Raw genomic sequence first — 24,941 nt, 5'->3', positions numbered from 1 at the left:
TGAAGCTTAATGGATTAGTATAATGATTTTTTCTGAAGGCAACAGTGTGGAAATATTTGTAAAAGTTGCAGCAGAACATGGAATCACTAAATGGCAACTATTCTTGCCCTACCGACAGCTTTGTTTTTCATATAGGCTGGACTAAATTTCAGAAAGTATATTAATTTCCCAATGTAGTCATTTGTATTTTAAGCCAAAAGACATCTTAAAATATATTACAACTTTTTTTTTTTTTTTTACTGAACTCACCAGTGGTGTAAGAAGCAGAAGAGAAATAAAAGTCAAATTGAGAGGCCAAAAAAAATGAAAAGGAAATTTTTAAATGTTCACAAATTTCAGAACATTTTATACCGCAAATAGTATTGCAGACTACAGCCTTCAAGAAATCAACAACTGTGTTAAGCACAAAATCAGAAAATGAATCTTGCACATTTTAACCTTAATACCAGATTCTTTCAAAGATAGCTCAGAAGTTATTGTTAACTACACAAAGTTATAGTTAAAAGTAAAAAGGTAGCATAGCTAAACCATCAACGGTATCATATAGGATCATACAGTTGAAAAAAGAGTGGTTTCTGTTTTACTCAATCTTTGAGATTAATATTGAGAATTTGTCAAAGAGAATAGAAAACGTTTTCCTAATTCTCAAACAGTGCTGACTTCAATGAACAGCTCTTTCAAGACATGAGTAGCTAGTCTTGTGGCTGCTTGGAAAGGTTTCAAAGATAATGATTTTTCGAGGTTAAAACCTACGGACTCCAGCATTTCCTCCAAATGCTCAAAATTGTTCACGGAGGTAGAAGTATTACATTAATGTAAAATGATATGATCTATAGGTGTAATTAAGTTGCATTACACGAAAATTGCCAGTATGCTGTATTAGTGTCTTTAATCTGAACACAGCCCCATGCGCAAGAGGAAAAGATTATCATTCAATCCTAAATATACAAGAGTAATCCCTAAGAGAGCAACTCCTCTCCTGGTTATACAATAAGAAAGTCAAAACAAACCAGAGCTTTGCCATGAACATTCCAGGACTCAAAACATATTTTAAGAGAAGTTTGACAATAACTACTCATTTTCAAGACAAGATATAACATCAATAAAAGATCATCTACTCTGGTATTCATTCGTTTGTTCAAAGGCAAGCATTAAGTCTAAGGGGTTAGTAGGAAAACCCACTAAATTAGTGGGAGTTGGGGCAGTTTCCAAAGAAACAAGACATGCACTCTTTGCCCTTGAGAAGTTCACAATCTAGTTAAGGAGAAAACAATTACCAAGCATTTTGAATCTCACTTAAAGGTTGTGAACAAATGAAATTTTTGTTAATCTATATATATTTTAAACGCCATTTATTTAATAGCCAAAGTCAGAGTCTACCTCCTCCAAACCTGTGGGGAAATATCATTTTTTTAAAAACAGTACAGCTAAAATTTCTTTTGTAAAATGTCTTTTTATAAAGAGCCTAAATGTACCACTTCTGAGATTTCCTGTTTTTATATATAAAGCTTACTTAGAAAAGGATCCACGTGTAAATACCAGCTGCCGTACTACCAGCTATACACATTGCGTCCTTCAAAGCTATACAACAGTGCTGAGCAGCTGAGGGTGCTTGGATACTCAGAGACTGACTGCAAAGTTGAAAGCAAGGGAAGAAGAGAAGGATGGGGAGACAAAAACAGATGCATCTGGTAGCAGCTGTCAGGGAGCAGAGTCCAGCCCAGAAGAAGTTAGAGGACGCTGCAATGGCAGCAGAAAACTAAGGAGGTGATAATCACCATGGGGAAGTAAGAAGGCAGAAGGAGACACAGGATGTGGAGAGTTTGCTTCTAGAATAGACACATTCATCTAGCCAGTTTGTGCAGTGGGAGAGCTTTTAAACCTGAAAATAGAACTCAGTCATTCAAGCCATTATGTGAAGACCAATAAGCAAAAATAATATCCAAAGATATATGAACTTGGGTTACAAATAAGTACTATGTCATGCATTTGAATGTGATCCACACTGTTCTTTTCCCAGTGTCCACACAATCTGTCCTGGGGAAGCTACTGGAGAAAACAAAAGAGGAAAACTAAAGCTGAGTCCTGCATTCAAGGCATTTGAAACACATACATGCTCAATTCTGAGGACTAGACAAACGCTACTGTAACAGTTGTGTATCCAGCATGTATCCAGAACTAGGAAGCAATCAGCACTAACGTCAGGGAAGTTTCACACAGAGACAGCTTGCTTAGCTAAGATGGATGTTCAAAGCCAAGCAGGGGAATTTCTGTAAACTCTTGTGTCCCTCACCATCAGCCACCCTCTGATTTTTCTACTTCCCGCCAATCCCTCTTTACTGCTACTCTTTACCAGAAAACACTTTACATGAAGACCACACCATCTGTGATAAGGGTTCAAAGTCTAGCATATAATGTCTAGCCATATGTGCTAGAATGTTCCCTCCAAAAAAAAAAAGTTTTTTTTTAAATGATTCTGGATATTTCATACAGACAGAAGCATGCAAAATGTGTCCTTTTGTGTCTGGCTTCTTTCACGTAGTGTGATGTTTTCAAGGTTCATGCATGTTGTAGCATGTATCAGTACTTCATCCCTTATTATGGCTGAATAATATTCCAGTGTATGGATATACCACAATTTGTTTGTTCATTCAACTGTTGATGGAAACTTGAGTTATTTCCACATTTGAGGTATTATGATTGGTGCTGCTACCCATAAAGACACAAAGCAAATTAATGGTTACATAGGCTGGGGGATCAGTTGAATGACAAGCGACTGCTTAATGAATATGGGTTTCTTTTGAGGTGATGAAAATGGTTTGGAACTAGATAGATGTGTTGGTTACCTAACCTTGTGAATGTACTAAATGAACTGTACATTTTTTAATGGTTAATTTTATGTTGTGTGAATTTCACCTCAATTTTTTTTAATTGCAAGGCAAAGCCACCATTGCCACCTGCTTAAAATAGGGTTCTAAGTGTGGACTAAACTTCAAATAGGAAATGTTAGATATTTTAAAATAGATTGCCTATAACATGTAGGCTATCCTTCATAGCCAAGATCAGATACTGCTTACTCCGTTAAACTTGTTGGGGAAATATAATTAAAAACAAAATCTTCTCCTCATCCAGAAAACCTCTCCACAAAAGTATTAGAGAAAGAAAACAGTTTGCTATTGAATAAGCATTAAACCAGAATGTGACGGACATCAAATTCAGTCCACTGAGACCACAGACAGAAGGAAATCTTACCCTTTTATAGCCAAGCAGGTAAAACCCATTACATCCCTGTTCTCAAGACAAATGATAACCAGTCCTCAAGTAAGAGGGCTTGACATCATCATTTGTCACATAGTTCATCTGGTAATTGGGGCAACTTTACCTGGTGATTGGGGCTACCATCTGTGTTCACTAATGGCTTCATATAAAAGAAAAGTACACTTCTTGTAACAAGAGGTAGTTTTGGAGAGAGCTCCTACCTTCCCACAAGAACTGGGAGACAGGGGTGCTATTTTCCTTGGATGTTCACATTCCAAAGTACGGTTCCAGGTCCTTGAGAAAGAGATTCCTGGGTCATAAACCTGGCCAAAGGCTTATTTAGGTTTGAAAAAGATTCACTTACATTTCAAAGAGACAGAGAAAGAATTTACAAGGTTTCTAAAGTAATTGCTCTAAGAAAAGAGAGGGGGGGGCGGGGGGTGTCTCTTCCCTTATTTTCGGTAAAGAGAATTAAGCCTCTTATTTTTCATTTGTATTTGCCCTTACAAGCCTTCTCTGATCGCCTCAGCAATAACTAATTATTCCCTCTTCAGAGGTGCCTTTCTGTGGCACGTCCCACTTTCTATCTTGAATTGAAGCAGTTTCAACAGGATCAGTATCTGTTTCCTTTCTGCACCCCTCCTGGTGCCCAGCACACTGCCCAGAGCTAACACTCAGAAGAGGCCCTGGACGACAGGAGAGAGCCTTGTGGCAATGGAAATGTCCTGTATCTTGACTGCATCAGTGTCAATACCCTGGTTGTCATTTTGTCCCATTGTTCATAAGATGTTACTATTGGAGGTGCTCAGTAAAGGGCATGTGGGATTTCTCTCTACTCTTCCTCACAGCTGAATCTACAATTACCTCAAAAGTTTCATTTAAAATTTTAAATGTCCTTGAATGAATGAACACATGTGAATTATTAACTGTCAAGTAATAGTTACAGAATACTATCAAGAGAAATACAGACCAGGCTGAAGAGAAGATAACTCACAGCTGCATTCAGGGGAAGAGTTGAGCAGAATTAAGCGATGCCTCTAGGAAACTCTGGGGACTATCAACCAGGATGCTAAAAACTGCTGTGCAGGGCAGGAAGCTATGAGAATGGACTAGGTAAAAAAAAAAAAAAATTAACAAAATTAAAATGTTTAGCAACATGGGTGGACCTAGAGATTATCATACTAAGTGAAGCAAGTCAGAAAGAAAAAGACAAATACCACATGCTAGCACTTCTATGTGGGATCTAAAATATGACATAAATGAACCTAGCTACGAAACAGAAACAGACTCACAGACATAGAGAACAGACATGTGGTTGCCAAGGCGGTGAGGTGGGGTAGGGATGGATTGGAAGTTTGGGATTAGCAGAGGCAAACTCTTATATACAGAATGGATAAACAACAAGGTCCTACTGTATAGCACAGGGAACTCTATTCAATATCCTGTGATAAATCATAATGGAAAAGAATATGAAAAAGAATGTATATATATGTATAACTGAATCACTTTGCTGTACAGCAGAAATTAACACAACATTGTAAATCAACTATATTTCAATAAAATAAATTTTTTAAATGTTTAAAGAGAGACAAAAAGAAGACAAAAAGATAAAATCCAAGAAAGAATAAATGCAAGTAAAAGGGATTAAATTGTCTAGAATAAACTAAGATTAGGGGAAATTAACTAAGACTAGGCTCTCCAGGACACTTACTAGAAGACAGCAGGGCCAATGTCATCAGTTAGAGGAAGGAGGTTTAGAAAAATCAGTATTTCAATGGCAGGAAGGGAAGCTAAGGGAACACCTGTCAAATTGGTGAAGAAGATGTACTTGGGACCCAACAAAGATCTCTCTTTCATGGACCAGAAAAGAAAGGCCAATATTGTGGCTCAAGTGGGACCAGTGGATGGGTGCACAGTTTTAGCCTAAGAACTATATCTTCAAATGTTGGGACCTCCAGATGAAAAAGCAGTGGAGAAAAGAAAATTGAACTATTCCTGAATAGTTTTGTTTAGCGCTTATGGTCTGCAATGCTAACAATATAACATGAATTGTATTTGTAATACACTGAAACTGTTTATAACTGGTATCCTAAACTGGCCTCACTAGTAATGCTCATTTTTGGAGCATGAAACATCCGTGTGTTGGGCTGCAATGAACAAGGTAGGAAGGGGAGTGCTGTGGAAAATGCCAGAGAAAATAGGACCCAAAAGCCAAATCTTTGGTTAGAGAAATAGCCCTGGGTTTTACTCTTGAGTTTCAACAGCAAAGAATGAATTCAGTATCTGCCAAGAACACACTGGTATGTGTACCATGCCTTGATTAATCACTCGACACGAAATGCATGTGCAGGACATTCGGAAATGCATGTCAGCTTCGCTCACGCACCTTGAAACATGCTGGAGAATGCTGACAAACACGTTCCAACACAGATCTCTCTAATTATATTCTTAATTGATGCATGAAACACAAGATTAAACCAGATCGTGTGGAGATATGTTCCTGTGAGAAAAACCAGCAATGTAACAAAAAGGGGACAAACTAGCAAAGTAAAGGCCTGTCACTTATAACAATTTTTTTAAAGTACAAAAAAAATACATCTTTATTTGCTGATGAATTATGCATCTATAATCCTATTAAATGGCGTGATTGATTAAAAAAGAAATTCACAATATTTAAGCTGCTAAAAAAATTACACTTAATAAGCAAAATAATACCCAAGCTCTATGAGAGTATCCCCCAAATTAAAAGATCAGTTAGATTGATATGTCTGTCTAAAGAAAAGAGATTTGTATTTACAAATGCCTGGAGGAGAAATCCACTTGATAGAAACTTGTGTCACCATCAGTTCTATCTGGTACACTTTTTTTTTTTTTTTTTGGCTGCGTTGGGTCCTCGTTGCTGCACAAGGGCTTTCTCTAGTTGCAGGGAGCGGGGGCTACTCTTCGTTGCGGAGCGCCAGTTTCTCTGCGGTGGCTTCTCTTGTTGCAGAGCACAAGCTCTAGGCGCGCAGGCTTCAGTAGTTGTGTCTCGCAGGTTGCTCCACTGCATGTAGGACCTTCCCGGACCAGGGCTCTAACCTGTGTCGCCTGCATTGGCAGGAGGATTCTTAACCACTGCGCCACCAGAGAAGTCCCTCTGGTACACTTCTTAGAATAAAACCTGATCACAACATTTATGTGTAAGACAGGCAAAACACTAAATGGATTAAGATTCAGGACCCTCGTATACAACAAAATTAGGTACTTGAATGGGTGCCCAAGTGCATTACATTACAAGTACATACAGGGACTTCCCTGTTGGCGCAGTGGTTGAGAATCCATCTGCCAATGCAGGGGACACGGGTTCGAGCCCTGGTCTGGGAAGATCCCACATGCCGCGGAGCCACTAAGCCTGTGTGCCACAACTACTGAGCCCGCGTGCCACAACTACTGAAGCCTGCACGCCTAGACCTCGTGCTCCGTGGTCCGCAACAAGAGAAGCCACCGCAATGAGAAGCCCGTGAACCTTAACGAAGAGTAGCCCCTGTTCACCACAACTAGGGAAAGCCGCGTGCAGCAATGAAGACCCAACACAGCCAAAAATAAAATTAAATAAATAAATAAATAAATAGTACATACATATGTGCGCAAGTGCATTACATAAAAATAAATCAACCTATTATTTTCCTTTCAAATTTTTTTTTCTTTTTAAAGCAAAAATCCAATCTTAAGTACAAACAGGTTAGAAGAGATGCTATTTCCCCCAAAGGTTAATGCCAAAACCCCAATATATCACTCAGTAAAAATCCATCAAGATGAAGTATGGGTATGTGCCTGACTTGCTTGGCTTTATAAACACTAAAAACATGGGGAGTGTAATGGTTTTGAACTACTTGTCTGTCTCCTGGTAGTTCATCACTCCCACTCCCACATCCTTCAAGCAAATAGGTGACTCTGTGTTCATCGCCTCAGGGGAGAGTGAAGCAAAATCCTTGGTCTTAGAAAGAAGGAAGAGCACTCAGAGACCAAACAAAACTTTTAGAAGAAGCATCATTCATTCTACACATATTTATTGTCTCCCATCTCAGGGCCAGGCACAAAGCTAGAAAGTGATGAGAGAGCCATGAACATGATAGACAGGTCTTGGGGCTTATGTTCTAGAATAGAACTTTCAAGAATAGAAGAGCTTCCCCTGGACTGAAAGGAGAGGGGAGGAAGGAGGAGTGAAGAGACTGGGGCAGGGGTGGGTTCCCAAGGGAGGAGCCCCGGGTCCCGCTTCTGAGTCAGAGCCGCTGCAAAGCAGCAAAACGTGAAGTAAGTTTGGGGACCTGATGGCTTAAGAGCAAGGCACCCTGCTTCTTAGATTGTGGCCCCAGGAAAGGGACAAGATCCAAATAGGTTATGGTTGACCAGTGTGTCTAGGCAGATGGAGCCACAAACAACCTACGTGATATTTCCATGCCAGTGGCACACTGAAGCAGCAGGATGGTTCTTAAACCCTCAAGCAGGGAAGTATGGAAGCGAGAAGCTGGAGGCTGTAAGGGCAAATACAAATTCAAACTAAGAGGCTAAATCTTCCCTGTTGAAATAAGGTAAGACACACACACACACACACACACACACACACATGCTTCCTTTTCTTAGAGCATCTACTTTAGAAACCTTGTAAATATAAATTCTTTCTCTGTCTCTTTGAAATGTAAGTGAATCTTAAAAGTGAAACAAGCCTTTGGCCAGCTTTACAACCTAGGAATATCTTTCTCAGGGACCTGGGAACCATACTTTGGAATGTAAACATCCAAGGAAAATAGCACCCTGTCTCCCAGTTTCTGTGGGAAGGTAGGAGCCTCTCTCCAAAACTACCTCCTATTACAAGAAGTGTAATTTTCCTTCATATGAAGCCTATTAGTGAACACAGATGGTGACCCCAATTACCAGGTAAAGTTACCAGATGAACTGTGTGTGACAAATGGTGCTGTGAAGTCCTCTTACAGGAGGACTAGTTATGGTTTCTCTTGAGAACTGGGACGTAATGGGCTCTAGAAGGGGAAGACTTCCTTCTGTCTTTGCACTCTCCTAGTGATTCCCAGGATGCGCATCACATTCTTATGTAATGCTAATCCAATAGCAAAAGTGTTTTCTTTCTCTACTACTTTTGTGCAGAGAATTTCTGGGTCAGGAGATTTTGTTGTTAATTTTTTCCCCAACAATGCAAATGGGACAAGTGGGAAGAATAGAGACTGACTCAGTGAACCCAGACTTGGACAGATGACATCAAAGATGATATGGGACCCCATAGTCACAACTGCAGAATTTCCCCAAAACTTAGATGCAACGTTTTGGAGAGAAGGCGGGAAGCCCAATTGATGAAATCTAATTACATATCCTGTACAGCATGGGAGCTCAAGATAAAGACTAATTAGTTATAGAAAAATACAGCAATGTATCTGTCCTGTCTATCTGAGTCTATGGACTCAGCTTTGCACCAACTATGGCGAAAACTGGGACTTGCCAATGTTTAACTTTGGGAGCCTTATTTCAGACACGTGTACTAACAACCCATTTCTTCTGGGTGAAGCATAGAGGGAAATGAGCAGAAGGAAGCCTAACATTTGTAACAGTGTTCCTCAAACTTTGCTGCACATTAGACCCACCTGGGGAATTTTTAAAACTCTGATGGGGGCTGAGGGGCGGGACCTGGATGGGGCGGGGCCAAGAGGGGTGGGGCAAGGAGGAAACGGATGCCCAGGCGACATCCTGTGTTGATTAAATCAGAATCTCTGGGAGGGAGACGCGGCCATCAGTAGCTTTTAAAGTTCCCCAAATGAGTTCATTGTGCGGCAAGTTTGAGAAGCAGTGATTTAAAGTGGTCCTTCTCACACTTTAGTGTGCAAACAAATCACCTAGAGATCTTCTTAAAATGCAGATTCCAACCTGGTAGGTCTGGGGCGGGGCCTGAGAGTCTGCTTTCTAACAAGTGCTCACTCTAAGTTTACTAAGAAGCTACCTAGCAGTTATGCTTGATAGAGTAGGCTCTGGAGTCAGACTGCCTGGCTGTGGATCTTGGCTCTGCACTTTATTGGACTTCAGTATCTTCACCTATAAAATGAGGATGATGATAATGGTACCTACCTATGCTCATAGTAGTAATAGTATGAGGAGTGTATCATTAGTCTCATTTTACAAATGAGGAAATTGAAGTTCAAAGAGCATCAGCCCACCTTGCTAGTAACTGGTAGGCAGAGGCTTGACCCCAGATCTTCTCCCTTTAAAGGGTCTGGATTGAATTTAATCTAATTACCCTCCTCTCTTCCTGTTTCTGATCATGGAACCACTCACATTCTAGTCGCAGAGAGTGTGAACCTGTATCATCTCTGCCCTCCCCTCCCCTTCCCTTCATAATCAGTTGCCACTTGCTAAAACTCACTGATTTCTCGCATGCTCCCCCTCCTCTATGCCCATGGCATTACTCAAACCCAGTTTCCAATGATCGTCCAGGCAGAACTTCAAAAATAGCTTTACGTTTCGTTTCTTTTCGTAAACCCTGCTTCTCTTATTGGTGTCCTTACTCTGAAATCTTCTGCACTACTCCCCAATTAATATGACCACGTGACTCCTCGTTTCATAAACCAGCAATGATTCTCCATTACCTATCAAGTAAAATCCACACTTTGTAGCCTGCCTTTCTGTGATCTGACCCTGAAACTCCCCTCCGACTTTTTTCTTTCTCTTTCCTCTATAATGCCTCTCCATCTCTTCCCCCCACAATATGCCCCAAAAGGTCACCTCTCCTCTTCAGAACTCTTCCAGCACTTTGTCTGCACCCAACACACCTCTGTGCAAACAGTAGCCATCTGATAACCGAATGAATGAATGAATGAATGGCCTTCAGTCTTGAATTCTAACTCCAAAGGGTCTGGGGGCTCCCTCTCATGAATGTCCCTAGAGCTTGTGTTCTTAACCACAGCATTTTAGCCATTGTGAGGTATGTTATAATTAATTTGTTTCTATTAATAAAATACATTTTCAAATGATTTACTTTTCTAATAACTAGAGTGGGTTCAAGATGATCCCTATAAGAAGCGCGGGGGTCCCTGCTTATTTGCACTCTGTTATGAATTCTGAAGCATAAAGTACAGTGTGTAACTATAGCTAATGCACTAAGAATTGCATGGATCCTACAGTTTTATTTATGCCACAGCCTTTAATGGATATTACTGATTTCTTTAATAAAGGACAGTATTTTTTTAAGTAAATTAGCAGTATTTTTCCTTGAAAAGTGACATTTGAGATCTTGAATTAATTAACTTCATTACTCACATGCTTGTAGAATACCTTTCTAAATACTCCTCCTCCCTCTCCCCTCATAAAAAAAAAAAAAAAAAAAAAAATCTGGCACTATTTCCTTTAATCTAGTACTCATGTGGAATGTTCCAGACATGGAACTCTCATTTGTGTGGGCCAGCAGGGCCCAAATATTAGAGCTGCAGTGTTTAACACGGTAGCCACTAGCCCCATGGTTACCGAGCATTTTAAACGTGGCTCGTCCAAATTGAGATGGGCATAAAAATACACACTGGATTTCAAAGACAGTATCAAAAATAAAGGATGTAAAATACCTCAATAATTTATATTGAGAGAATTCCCTGGCGGTCCAGTGGTTAGGACTCAGCGCTTTCACTGCTGGGGCCCGGGTTCGATCCCTGGTGGGGGAACTAAGATCCTGCAAGCTGTGCAGCGTGGCCAAAAAAAACATAAATTTATATTGATGACATGATATATCTCAGATATATAAAATATAATATTAAAATTCATTTCACTTGTTTCTATCTTTTGATATGACAACTAGAAAGTTTAAATTACATATGTGGTTTGCATTTGTGGCTTGCATTCTATTTCCATCAAAAGCACTGCTATAGGGTAGAAATACCCGAGAGGCTTGTTTCAGATGCAGATTGCCAGGCCTGCCCTCCAGGGAATCTAGTTCAGCTCTCTGTATTTTAGGCCGAGATCAGCAGGAGCTGGATAAAGCAACAAGAGTTTGATTCTTTCCTGATTCTCCCCCCACTATCAATGCCTGATTCTCTTCCTATTTCTCAGTTGCAATTACCAAAAAAAGAGAATCAGTTGGTCCTAAATAATCATAAGTGATGCTCTTCAGTCAGCGCTTTTGGGTCAGGCTACCTCATAGGTCTCTGACCTACAGATTGGTTATCCTTAGGTCAAGTGTCCAGCCCAGGCCAATCCATTGTGACCAGTGGGGAGGGCGGAGGAGGCGTGGGTCAAATGAAACAGAGTACAAGAATGACCTGGAAACTCGCCTCTCAGCAGGGGCTCTGGTCGGCCAGCTTTCTTTGGAGGCGACTGTGGGAATGCCCAGCACAGACTGGACTGGCCAGTAGTGAGTTAATTCAGAAATTAAAAGAGCACGATGCACATTCAAAGGCCCTGTGAGCACTAGAGCCAAAGACTGATTATTTCCTGAACTACACTCCAGACACACTTTCAGCCAAGCCACTCTACAAATAACAACAGTGATAGATCTAATCTCAAAACTATTTTGAGTCATATCTAACAACCAGCTTGCCAGGCTAAACAAGGAATTTAGGTGGGGAGAGACATAATGCAGGGGCAGATGGGACAATATTTGGAATACAGACAAGGAGTCAAAGTTCCAGTCCCAAGGATGCCATTATGTCACCGTACGTCCTTGGGAAAGATGCCCTAAGCCCTCCTGCCTCAGGCTTGTCATCTTTCCAGGTTACAAAGTGACAGGGATTGTGACTACTGAATGTAATGACAGCTGTAAAGGTACTTTTTAAAGTTAGAAGAGCTGCACAAATGTTATATTTACAAGTAGGAGCTGTCATTAACTCTGTTTACTCATGAAGGAGTAACCCCACAATACATCTTACTTCAACGAACACATCCTGCTCAGGGACCATCTGATTGTATTTCTTCAACCTTATTAAAACGGTGGAAATGTTAACTGTCAGCTCTCATACTCTGTTAGCACTTATTTCCAGCCGTAGCTTCATCTGTAATGTACCTTCAGGAATTCACCACAATATATCAAAGCCTGCTGTCAGAACAGCAGCCCACCATGAGCCACGCAGCATGTATTTAAGAGAAATACTGTCAGTCAGTCCTGCGGCTGATGACAACTGTCAGCTGAATCTGGTGGTAGCTTTTTCCAATAACTGTCAGAATATTCAAGGTTCACAACATATTCTAATGCCCTCCCACAGCATTTCTGTGTAAACTATCCAAATGGTGAGGAAAGCCATAAAAGGAAAGCTTAGTTACCATGTTTTGAGCCCAGATTTATTTCCATGCAATATCTTGGGAAAACGAAATACAATTTTCTTTATGTTATGCCCCGTTTCCTTTCCACGAGCTAAATTAACTTTCCCCCCAAAATGTGCTCAGTTTTAGAGAACCAATTCAAGAATACTGAGACTGTTTTCATTTTTCTGTTACTTTACAGAGAGCCTGACACTTCTGCTAGATCAACAACAATAGGAGAAAAGTGTTTATCAAATATTTGCATAATTGATTAGAAACCCGGGGATATCCGTGGCTTCCGGGGAAAAAAGGAGCTCTGTATCTTTAAGGCTCCATGGAGCTGTGTCTGCGCGCGATGCAGACCGAGCAGGTTCTGCGGCAGAGACTCATCCTATCGATAAGGGTCTGATAGCCAAGGTGGAGGATGGGAAAAGAATGGAGCTGTCCCAGCTACTCAATGAGATCAGGGCAAACTATGAAAAGCTCCTCACCAGAAATCAGATAGAGACCGTGCTCTCAACAAGGATCCAGGTAATGATTTCATACAGACAGGCATCTTCCAGGATAAGGAGACAATCCATGTCTATCCAATTCCTGTCCCGGCCTCTCTGAGGTACAGTATTTCCTTTTCAATGCAGCATATACTGGGGAAGGAATTTAGGTTTTACTGCAAAGTGACTGGGACTACAGGGGGAAAGGCTGTGATTATTACTGTTAAATAACCATTAAATGAATGTTGATTGATACATTTGATTTTTATATAAATCATGAGGTTACTATCATTAACAAAACATGTAATCAACATACAATAAAATGGTGCACTCTAATCTCTTTTAGACATCCTACAGGAAGGAACATTTCAGATACCCTTCGAAGCTATTATGGAGTTATTTATAGAGATAATATAAATAACGTCTTTAAAATGACAAGCTTTATAGTGAGATGATTTATTAGCTTCCACACTTTGCAAGATAAAACTAAGTAAAATATTTCTAAAAGGTTTCTATCATTTTTTAATGAGTTCAATTTTGTACCAGATTGTTATAAATAGAAATCATCTGAGTATGTGAACATGGCATTCAGAAACAATGATATAAATTGGGACAATCAAAATTCCCCAAATCGAAAATGACTTTCTACTTCAATTACAGGTTTTTGCTTTTGTACTAAAAGATGAGAAATGTTTATTTCTAATACTAAGCATGCAATATTTAAGTATTTTTTAAAAAGAGAGTCAATTTAAATAAGAGCTAAATCCTAATTTCATAGACTTACTTTGTTTTAAAGTGACAATCACCTTTAGCAATAAATTAAGGTCTCAACTCTAAACAAATGAATAAACAACTCTTTTGGAAACAAAGATTCAGAAATTCAGGGATTTTTTTTTTTTTTTTTTTTTTAGTTTACCTATCATATCTGAGTACAAGTTCTATTCCAAGCACCCAAACACAGCAAAGAGTTTACTTAAGAACATACCCAAAAGGGAAAAAATATTGCTGGGAAATCATAGGACATTACTGCATGCAATTCATTTTTAGTAACAACATACATTTAACTTCTGGGTAACATTTTCGGTCTTCATAAAGAATTATCAGCATCGTAGATGAAGCAAATTCACTGGGATATTTGATTTAAGTGTTGGAATAGTTCACTCACCTTTTACAAAGAGAAGAAAACAATTAACAGATGACAATTTCTAAAAATTATAAGCCAAATATACATTTTATTTTGCAATAATAGAAATACAAGTTATTTAGTTTACAAGTCATTATGCTGAAATGAATAAAGTGAAAAAGCAAGACTACAGTAAGTTTTGTTTCATCTTCTTAACATAAAACTACTTTAGGGGATTTTTTTTCAAAGAATTTAGAAAGTCAACTGGAATAAATTCAAGGAAGCCTGATTACTTAATTATTACAAAATAAACATAAGCTATTTTAGTTATTTACTGCTGTATAACAAACCACTCCAGAACTTGGTGGATTAAAACAATTGTATTGTCTTTCATGATGCTGTGGGTTGACTGGGTTCAGTGGGGGTTATTCTTCTGCTGCACATGACATTGGCTAGGACTTCAGTCATCTTGGGGCAAAACTAGGTTGGGACATCCAAGGTGGCTCACTCCTGTGTCTGGCACCTTGGCAGGGCATTTCTGGAAGGCTGGCTCAGCTGAGACAACTGGGCCTGTTTCTCTCCATCTGGCCTCTCTACACGACCTCTCCAACAGGGTATCCAGATCTCTTACATGTTGGCCCAGAGCTCCCAAAATCATAGAAGTGGAAGTCATCAGGGCTTCCTAAGGCTTAGGCCTAGAACTGGCACTTCAGCTATATTCTACTGGCTAAAACAAGACACAGGTTATCCCAGATTCAGCGTGGAAGAGGACCAAACAAGGACATGAATGTGGGGAGGTGTGATTCATTGGGAGCCATCTTCGGAATCTAGCTACCACACAAGCCTAGCTGCCAGCTCCTCACTCAACATCCAAGAGACCAGCATTTTTATGCTCTTTTATTTCCAAAATTCTTGTCATCCTCTTTTGTAGTTGCTCTGATATGTGTTGCTGCTTGGCTTTGCCAACTTAACACTAAGAATAAGTGATACAACAAACCAAAAGAAATGAATGAATTTTGTTGTCTAATACCTTGCGCTAAACTTTATTGACTTTCATTTAATCCAATATTTCCTTTAAAAAAAAATCTATTGTACCACCAAATTAAATTTTTTACATTATAAAATGCATTTTTATATGCACATTAAGAAGTTCTAATTTTTGCTTCAAAACACTGCAATCAATTCCATACATTGCTCCTACTGCACTTGGGGCCAAATGTTGAGAATTCTGTCAAAAGATACTTTCATTTAATCCCAACATCAGCATAAGAACACTTAAAGCTGAATATAAAATAATCTACTTGTTATTTAATATAAGAACATTTAGAAAACAGTCTTTAAAGAAGTAATTTCTGCTACCACCTTGGATATCCAGTATTAAAATTAACATGCCTTCTAAAAAAGGTAAATCAACAATGGGTTCTCTTAATACAGAAGTCTATTATAGAATCTCTAATGCCTATGATAACTTAACTCTCTAAATGATTCATAATATACTTTCTAGCAGTATTGTAAATTATCCTGTAAATTATTGTAAAGTATCCTGTCCATATACCCAGTCCCAGAGATGATCGATTTAGGATATATAGCTGTTTATCTGCTTTTATGAAGCAGCCTACAAGAAAATATGGGGGGGTGGGTAGTAGCTAATTTTCTATCTTTCTTCCTTAATGATGCCATAAACAATAGAAACTTAAGAATCAGAGGTCTCAGGACTTCCCTGGCAGTCCAGTGGTTAAGACTTCACCTTCCAATTCATGCGGTGCGGGTTCAATCCCTGGTTGGGGAGCTAAGATCCCACATGCCTTGCGGCCAAAAAACCAAAACATAAACCAGAAGCAATATTGTAACAAATTCAATAAAGACTTTAAAATAATTGTCCACATCAAAAAATTTAAAAAAAAAAAGAATCAGAGGTCTCAAACTTAGGTCCTGCAAACTTACTTCTCATTAAATGTATTTTTCTACATTTCATAGACTGTCACGGTAGGAAAAGAATTTTGAGGTTCATTTTACATCCTAGAAAACTGAGGCTGAGAGTGCAATTGACTCGCTCATGAATTTAATTAATTAGTAACTGAGCACCAAGCAGAACACACATTGGTAAATTAAAAATTTAAAGAAAAAAACTATCTGATTCCTATACTATTTTTCTATAACTGCTTTTAAATGTCTCATTTTCAAGAGTGCTTTTGTTGTCGTTGTTGTTGTTATTGTTGTTGTTGGCTTTCTTCTAGTTGGAGGAAGATCTAAGCAAAAAAATGGACAAAGATGAAGAGGCTTTAAAGGCGGCTCAAGCAGAACTCAAGGAAGCCCGACGCCAGTGGCATCACCTGCAAGTGGAAATTGAATCTCTCCATGCTGTGGTGAGAATAATCTCAAAAGCAACTGGCCCATTGAATCCCCAGATGTTATCTGATTAAGAGAGGGAAAGGAATAATGTCCATTACTGGCCAGTGAGAAACTAAAAATCAGACCACTGAATTCCATCCATGGACCTAGTTCAACTACCGCCCTGCCTCCATCATGGCAATAACTACTATCAATTCACTCAAGGTTTATTCACACCTTTAAAAATGAAATAACCCTCGCATATCACCCTGGGGTTCTCTAATTGTTAGAGTAGGGGAATAGAGCCTTTGTCATTATCCAAAGTCATAACAGTGGGGAATCTTTTATCCATACCACTGAGAATTCTAATAGAAAAATATTTAAGCACGTTCTGAAAATGCCTTTTATAAGCAGTCTGCTCTGGCTTTGATATTTAATATTCTATATTTTTCAATATTTAAGAAATCGAATAAATTAGGGTGATAATAAACTAATCACACTGCAGATTTTTTTTTTTTTTTTTTGGACAAATGAATTATCACAGGATTCGTTTGAAATAGTAAGCTCTCTAGCTGTAAATAGAAAATACAACTTTTTAAAATTTGGGTCATACCTAAAGCTGTAAGGAAACACCTCTTGCATAAGGGCTGTACAATTATTGCAACCCTTTTAAGAAAGAAGAGAACTCAATAGAACAAAGACATTGCAAATCAGATTTCAGAAACACAGTTAGTTTCCCTGATTCACTGATGAAGATCTGTATAAAACAGGAAAGGGGCCTTGAAAACTCCCTACACGCCAGTGAACAACATTACCAGATGCAGCTGCAAGACCTAGAGGCAGTGATTGAAGGACTAGAAAAAGAGCTACAGGAAGTAAGGCGCGGCATTGAAAGGCAGCTTCAAGAGCATGAGATGCTCCTCAACACGAAGATGAGGCTAGAACAAGAAATCACAACTTATCGCCGCCTCCTGGAAAAGGAAGAAATCAGGTACCTAATTCCATATAGTAAATGACCAGAAATACAGAGCCACTTATGTCACTGAGATAGAGAAATTAAATCTAAAACCCATCATCACCAAGGCATGCTCACGGAGTTCCTACCACAAAACAGGATTAGTAGGCACTGCAAAAAATATGCGGGAGAACTGTTTCCAGCCTCCCAAAATTATGAACAGACTAGCCAAAGTCAGGGACATTAGCTACAACAAAGAGCACAGCAAGCCTAGAACAAAATGTAAACAATTCTCCATCGCTACAAAAATGACCTTCCTTAACTTTCTCACTTTCCTTGCCATTCACCCCTTTTAGAATTAGTCAGTGCTTTCTATGGACCACCCACAAAGAAAGTTTGAAAAATTCACACATTACCACATTCCCCCTCCCACAAGGGCCCGCTCCCAACACACATCAAACACCAAAATAATAATAATAATAACCATTATTATAACCATAATAATAATAATAATGTTATTATTATTATTATAGTACAACCATGGAAAGCAATGTTGTTCTGAGTACATGATTTGAAAGATTTCCAGATATACTGGTAATGAAAGGTATCAAAAGAGGAATTCTTATTAATTCACAAAATTTCATAATCTGCAATCACTTACAAGGTCATATGGCTTTGAGCACAACACAATGTACAATTTTCCATGTTCCCATAAAAAGAAAACCTTTATTCCTGCTTACTTCAGAATTCTGAGTCCTCTATAAAACTGGATGAAACTACTTTCACCTATAATAAGTCTCGACATTTACTAAATCTTTGAAAAACATAAATTGAATTAAAAATATGCCACTTACTAGCTAAGTGATGCTGGGAAAGTTACTGAATCTCTCTGTTCCTCAGTCTTCTCATCTATAAAATGGGAATAATATTGCCTACCTCAAAATTGCTGAGGAGTAAATGAATTAATGTTTGCAAAGTGCTTAAAACAGTGCTATGTAAATATATATATAGCTATATACATATAATTTATTCATTATGAAATAAAATGGTTGTAAATTTTATTTAATGCCTAATCATTCAAGATGTTGACAAAGTGGTCTTTAACATTCCTTTAATACAATTTTAAAAATTTTATTATGCTCTATTTAAGATACACAGGTATCAAATTTATTTAAGATACATATACAAAGTATCAAGAAAAATATAATGAACTCCCATGTTTAAGAAGTGAAACATCTACAGTGTTATTGAAGTCCCCCCCAATCCCCACCCCCAGCACCTAAGCCACACCCCCACCAATCTCATTCTCCTCCCTCAGTCTAACCTGGCTCCCAGATCTGATGCTTATGTCTCGTTAGTCTCATTATATATCCCTAAGCAAAATGTAAAATTGTTTTGCATGTTTTTTAACCTTGATAAAATTAGCTACAATGTATCTTTCTTTCCCCACTCAATGTTATACTTGGGAGTTTGTTCCCTACAGATAGAGTATACCCTTAGTTCACTAATTTTCACTGCTAAGTAGTATTTCCTTTGTATGACTATACTACAATTTATCCATTCTCTTATTTGTGAGCATTTGTTTCAATTACATGCTAATACAATGTTGCTCCTATAATTCTTTCCAATTTCAGATATTATGGTTGCATCCAAGGTGGGAAAAAAGAACAAAAACCTACCACAAGTAGAGTTGGTTTTGTTTTACCTTCAGGTGAGTTTCTGATATAAGTTAACTAACTTAAAAAGTGAAGTGCCGTTTATAGGGATTATAAATAAATACTCTAAAGTAGCAAAAACAAGCAATATTTGAATAAAGTTTGACATACAAATTGACTGTGAATAGTACTTCAACATTGCAATTTAATATTTCATAAATAATATTTTCACAGCCATTATAAATGAAATATCTTTTTCAACAAAAGTCCCACAGAAGTATGAGGACGAAAAAGTGGAAACAGTGACCAAACAAGCAATATTAAATGGAAATGTCGTGAAAGAAAGCACTGAAGCTCATGGCACTATTCAGTAAGTAAAAAATTTTGACTAACAGTGAACATATGCCAAAAAAATTAACTTCAATTGAGTAATCTCAGTAATCTTTGAATATTTCCAAACATAATTTTATATATTGTGCTTTTTAACCTGACATGAATAAATATACATAAACAAAAACTCAGATGAAGTACTCTATCCTTAATTGACCATTTTTCCAAAAATATAACCAAAACAAGAGAATTTCATAGAATCAGTCAGAAATTTTATTCATATGATGTTTAAAGAATATAAATAATAAATGCCACAATGTAAATTATAAATTATAATTTAAAATGTAAATATAAATTACATTTCTTGATTTATTTTTCATATATAATACGTATTACATGTTTTTTACTATAGCCATACTTCTTCATATAGAAAGATTTATTTTATCATTTCAGGACAGAGAAAGTGGATGAAGTTATTAAAGAATGGGAAGGTTCCTTCTTTAAAGATAACCCTCGATTAAGGAAAAAATCTGTTTCTCTTCGATTTGATCTTCATTTAGCAGCCACTGATGAAGGGTGTTTACAGACTAAGCAGGATAATCTACCAGATATAGAAGTCAGGCTTATCATGAGAAGATCATGCAGTATCCCCTCTATCAAACCTCCATCAGCAGCTAATTAATCCAAAGACAGTATTTGACTTGATGTGAAAATGACATTAGGTTGGACCAAGGTAGGACTGCTGACCACCTTCTGTCCCAAAATGTAAGTTACTAAGTATGTATGTTATGACCAATGTATGACTCTTCAGAAAAAAAAATGGGGTGGGGGGGACAAAATGTCTCTGAATCTAATTATAGGTGTATTTTTTGGACAGAGGGAGCTTAAAGTCAGAAATTTAGTACAGTTTCTATTTTATTTGTTCTCCAAATAGTCTTCTTTTTCCCTTGAAATTTTTATCAGAGACAGTAAGCATTAAGATGGTTTAGTTAAGCGTTTGAAATTTCACTCAGTGGCTGAACATTCTAAGGAAAAGGGAATAGTCTGTTTAAATATGATTGTATTATGTTAAGAACCACACTGAGTTATTATTCATCATTATTCCATGACTGGTTATATCTAAAAAGATTTTTCTACTTAAAAAAAGAAAGCAATTATAAATGAACCTTTAAAGAGGACTATTCACTTAACCGAATGTTTTCCTTTTGAGATAATAATCTGCACAGGTAGAAAAATAACAGTTATTTTCTGCAAGATGTTTTGAGCAAACTATAGAACACACCCCAGGGCTAATTTGATGATTAAATTAATCTTCATCTGAAAGTTTTTTGCAATCATTATCTGATTTCCAGAGAGTTAACTTTATTCTAAGAACTTTAAAGTTTGTGTCCTCCCCCACAAAAAAGTCAGAAGTCCAGATGCACAAAAAGAACATGAAAGCTAGTTACTCCAATTACTAGAACAGTTAATCCAACCTCTCACCATCCCAACTTTTCCATCTGTAAAGTTAAATGTGATTAATTTGAGTCTCTGATGCAAGCATTAAAGATACTATATAAAGTATTATAAATATTTCTTGCGAACATTTATGTGAATTAAGATAACAGGATTGTTATCTAAGCTAAGAGTATTTGCAGGATTTATGTTTTTAAATTGTTCAAACTCTAATAAATATGGATAGAAAATATATTTGTGAATAAGTCAAGTACTGTTACAAAGTTTTTTAAACAACCTAATTTGTTTCATACAGGTATATTTAAAGACCTTAAATAATAAATACCTGTTTTAAAACATTAGAAATTTATAGGTTACCAATTTTTTTCTAAGCAGAAAAAAACATTGAGTACAACTCACCATACTTTTTTCCCAGCTAAAGGATCATCTAAGGGCTACAGCTGTTAGCATATTAATACAGCCTTTACAACTCTCTCCTTCGCTCTCTTCTTTCTTTCAACCAAAAAAAAAAAAAAAGTATATTTTAACCAGAAGAAAATTATGTTAAATAATCTTTAACATAATACAGGGAATCACATTTAAATTTTCTTTCGATTACTTCAGATTTCTTTTAGCCTGGCTTATTCTGTTTAGTGAAAGGGATGATTTTGTTTTGTCAAGGATACAACAGCATGTTAAGTGCTTATTCTTGCATAAGCATCTGACCTAAAATACATCTTACACATAAAAATGTTTTCATTCAATATTAGTTAAATGCTACTAACTTTATTAAAGCTTTGGAAATGCAATCATATAAGCTATTGTACTAAAGTTACTGTACTAGTAACAGTATCATAAATAAAGAAATATATCTAGTGTAATCTATACGCAGTGTCAAAAACTTAGTACTGGGCATCATGAATGTAACTGCTTGTTATAGTAATTCCACTATGCAGCTATTGTGTGTATTACATGTACATTTTAAAATACAGTACTTGAATTTATAACAGAGTTTTATTTGCTTTGGGGCATTTTAAATTGGGATATGAATTTACCAAAGTAAATGATACCACTACAATAAAAAAAAAAAATTGAAACATGAACTACAAACCTGCATTGTATTTGAGTTTGATACATTGTTTTGAGTTTAACTGTTCCAATATTGTTAGCTCAATTGGGGGATGAAGAAAACTGTAACCAAGGTGCACAAAAGCACAATTTTTATACTTTTTTTAACAACAGAAAAATTAGGAAGAGTATATTCTAATAAATGGTAATATTCTAATTAAAAAATAAAAATAATCCCATGATCCTGGGAAAAGTATAATAACAGCAGCCACCACTTGCAGAGTGCTGACTCTGCTCCTGGCCCTGTACGCAGCATCTTCGTACACAATCTCTAATTCTTACAACAATCCCACAGATGAATAATATTATCCTCACTTGATGGATGAATAGAAATTAATATTCTTCAATCTCTCTGAAATGGTTCAAATGCACCCTTCCATAACAAAATACAAAAGTAAATAATAATTCCAGTTACCAACAATTGCAGGATATCAGCCCTGGGACTGTCAGTAATGGCCCATGTAACCAGGAAGGAATCACTTAAATTCCCTAGGCCTCAATTTTCACACCTGAAAATTAAGAGAAAGATGGTGCTTGATCAGAACTCTTACCCTGCTTACCTCACAGAAATGTTTGAAATAATATACAGGTGAAAATATTCGGCAAAGCACTACTCAAATATACAGTACTATTTGGATGAAAATGGTCACTGGGAGAGAAGAATTTGTGAGGACAATTATAGCTGACGATAAGTAATAGTTCAAACACAACAGGTGAAGAGAATTTTTTAAATTCTTCAATTACTGCCAGAAGAGTTATTCTTTCCCAGTGAGTTACCCAATTTGAACTGTTCTACCATGATAGTTTAAAGTACAAAATGTTCTCCAAAGTAAAAAAAAGTTTAAAATAATTTGAAAGTTTCCAGTGGAATCATGTTATGGTACCTGGGCCAAAAAATAAACTTCAGTTAAATATATGCATACACACATTACTCAAATTAGCAACACATGAAATGAAAGGAAAGTCTGTGCACAGGGTAGAATTTGGTTCTACATTTATAAATTATGGCCATCATGTACACATAGATTGCCAACATTCATGGGCATACTACAAAGAAACATTTTGAAATAAGGTGTATGTGCAAACCAGTTCAAGCCTTTTCCAGTTTCCCTCACCCACTTAGACCCTAGACCAGGATTGGCGAACTTTGTAAAAGCCCACATAGCAATTATTTTAGGTTTTTCGCGCCATACAATTCCTGTAGCAACTATACCACTCTGCCCTTATAGCTGCAAGCAGCTGTTACATAAATAATATGTAAATAAGTGGGCATGGCTGTGTCCTAATAAAACTACAAAAACAGGAGGCAGCCCAGTTCTGGCCTGCACCTGCAGTTTGCTGTCACCTGCCCTGGACCCTCAAATAAGGCCTGTGGATGACAGACCACACCCCAGGTTCTCCAGGACCATTCTGTTGTCAAACACTTTCATCCTTTTCCACACCATGTGCCAAAGTTCATGTCCCAAATCCCCAGGTATTTTGAAGGTAATGCAGAAGGCTGTAAAAACAAACCATACTTTGTCGAAGTCTACAAAACATCGTGAATCACTCAGACCTGGAAATCTCCTGGGCTTCAATATTTCACAACAATTTCTAGTGATAGCAACTGAATAGCCATAACTTCTGCCTTCACAGAAACGGCTGAGAAAACTAGCTTATTTCACCATTTTTCCTATAGCCAGAATTTTTTTTTTTTTAATATCCAGACTTTATAAGCTATTTGGCTCAGACAGAGTTCTGTTCTCCCTTTCCCTATTTTAAGGGGGAAAAGAATCCATTGAAAAAAGCTTCATTAGAACAAACTACAGACAATTGTATGGTTCAGTGTTTGGTTCAAAGTCTTTTTTGAGTCACAGAACTCTTTGAAAATCTGTTAAACTCCAAACCCTCTATCTGGGGGTTAAAAAAAAAAAAGCATCTACAAATTCTGTACAATTTTAAAGCGTTATAAAGGAATAAACCTCCTAGAACCAATTCACACAGACTACTAGGTGTCCAAGGACTATATGGGTTCTTCCTTGTTCTCTCCCATTTTCTCCTCTTTCTTCCTTCCCAGTCATGGTTCTCATTCTACCTCTAATTGTCTCCCTTCCAGCTTCTTCCCACAGTACTATAGAAAGAAATCGAAGAGACCTGGGCTTCAATCCCAGCTTAATCACTTACTAGTTTTGACTTCCCTGCTTGGAGGGGGGGGAAGAAGAATCTCAAGGAAGTATGAGCAGTCTCAGAGAGGAAAGCAGGCCAAGTTCCTGAATCTTGCTGCCAGAAAGAAAACTAAACTACTTGGTCCTAAGACTATCACTGTGGTTTTACCATAAGGCGCCTGCGAGGGCTCCCAACGACTTCACAGTTACATATAGCTGAACAGTCATGTTAATGATGCATACCATGTTTTCCAGGAATAATCACCATTCCAAAAGTCTGTTCTGCAGTTCCCATAAATATCCCTGCCCATGCAAGATCATATGTCCTGATGTTTGCTTGGGGAAGAATCAACAGCAACTCAGTGTAAGTTGAATCCACTCTTTGGTCTTAATCACTAGGGCTTTCTCTCTTATATCTTGCCTATATTCCTCCTTTCTTAATTTTGCAAATCTTCGGAGCACAGAAGGAGCCAAAGGGAAGAAAATGAGATAGCCATTCATTTATTCACTCCACAAACATGAGCACCTGAATGGGCACTATTCCAGATGTCAAAAGCCCCCCCCCCCCGCAAGGAGCTTTCATCCTGATGGGAAGAAAAAGACAACAAAATAAGCACATAACAAATAGAGTATGTTAGGTGGTGATAAATACTGTAGAAAAAAACAAAGCACAAACCCTGAATAGAATGGAGGTTGGGGAATGAGATGCAGTTTCAAATAGGTCAGGAAAAACCTACTGAGAAGGTGACATCTGAGTAAAGACCAGGAGGTGAGAAAGTGTATCGATGTCACTGCTCCTCCGAGATCCCTTCCTTTCCTTTTCCACCA

General features: G+C 37.6%; 1 protein-coding gene and 1 long non-coding RNA gene across 22 annotated transcripts in view; one reads left to right on the top strand and one right to left on the bottom strand.

Annotated features, from left to right (window-relative positions):
• Nucleotides 1-24,941, bottom strand: part of LOC309619297 — a 388,116-nt gene that overhangs the window by 361,689 nt on the left and 1,486 nt on the right. For 7 of the 19 annotated variants that reach the window (XR_014238861.1, XR_014238862.1, XR_014238863.1 and 4 more), the window contains exons 2-7: nt 22,385-22,478; nt 21,262-21,354; nt 18,277-18,331; nt 14,072-14,178; nt 7,685-7,772; nt 4,253-4,367 (exon numbers count right to left, since the gene is read on the bottom strand). This is a non-coding gene — a long non-coding RNA (uncharacterized lncRNA). Of the gene's footprint in view, nt 1-4,228; nt 4,368-7,684; nt 7,773-13,013; nt 13,167-14,071; nt 14,179-18,276; nt 18,369-21,261; nt 21,355-22,384; nt 22,479-24,356; nt 24,565-24,941 lie in introns of all 19 variants that reach the window. The other 12 variants (XR_014238868.1, XR_014238869.1, XR_014238874.1 and 9 more) reach the window with 9 other exon arrangements.
• Nucleotides 12,210-21,255, top strand: KRT222 (keratin 222). 3 transcript variants are annotated; one of them, XM_082374335.1, is made up of 6 exons: nt 12,210-13,053; nt 16,374-16,502; nt 17,238-17,458; nt 19,057-19,133; nt 19,345-19,447; nt 19,861-21,255. In XM_082374335.1, exons 1-6 carry the CDS (start codon nt 12,958-12,960, stop codon nt 20,087-20,089), a joined length of 855 nt encoding a protein of 284 aa, XP_082230461.1. In that variant the 5' UTR covers nt 12,210-12,957; the 3' UTR covers nt 20,090-21,255. The 3 variants fall into 3 exon arrangements, with proteins under 3 accessions (XP_082230461.1, XP_082230460.1, XP_082230462.1); XM_082374334.1 differs by having other exon boundaries at nt 19,312-19,447; XM_082374336.1 differs by having other exon boundaries at nt 13,033-13,135; nt 19,312-19,447.

The sequence above is a fragment of the Balaenoptera borealis genome (genome assembly GCF_965194805.1).
Source record: "Balaenoptera borealis genome assembly, chromosome: 20".
In the NCBI taxonomy this organism is placed as follows: domain Eukaryota; kingdom Metazoa; phylum Chordata; class Mammalia; order Artiodactyla; family Balaenopteridae; genus Balaenoptera; species Balaenoptera borealis.
The sequence above is the reverse complement of the archived record's forward strand: the minus strand, read 5'-3'. Positions and strand labels throughout refer to the sequence as shown.

What these genes read in the sequence shown, in the direction of transcription:
- KRT222 (XM_082374334.1), top strand. Translation starts at nt 12,958, where the DNA reads ATGGAGCTGTCCCAGCTACTCAATGAGATCAGGGCAAACTATGAAAAG. An exon ending in TGCTCTCAACAAGGATCCAG is followed by an intron (nt 13,054 to 16,373) that starts GTAATGATTTCA and finishes GCTTTCTTCTAG; the next exon opens with TTGGAGGAAGATCTAAGCAA. An exon ending in TTGAATCTCTCCATGCTGTG is followed by an intron (nt 16,503 to 17,237) that starts GTGAGAATAATC and finishes TGTATAAAACAG; the next exon opens with GAAAGGGGCCTTGAAAACTC.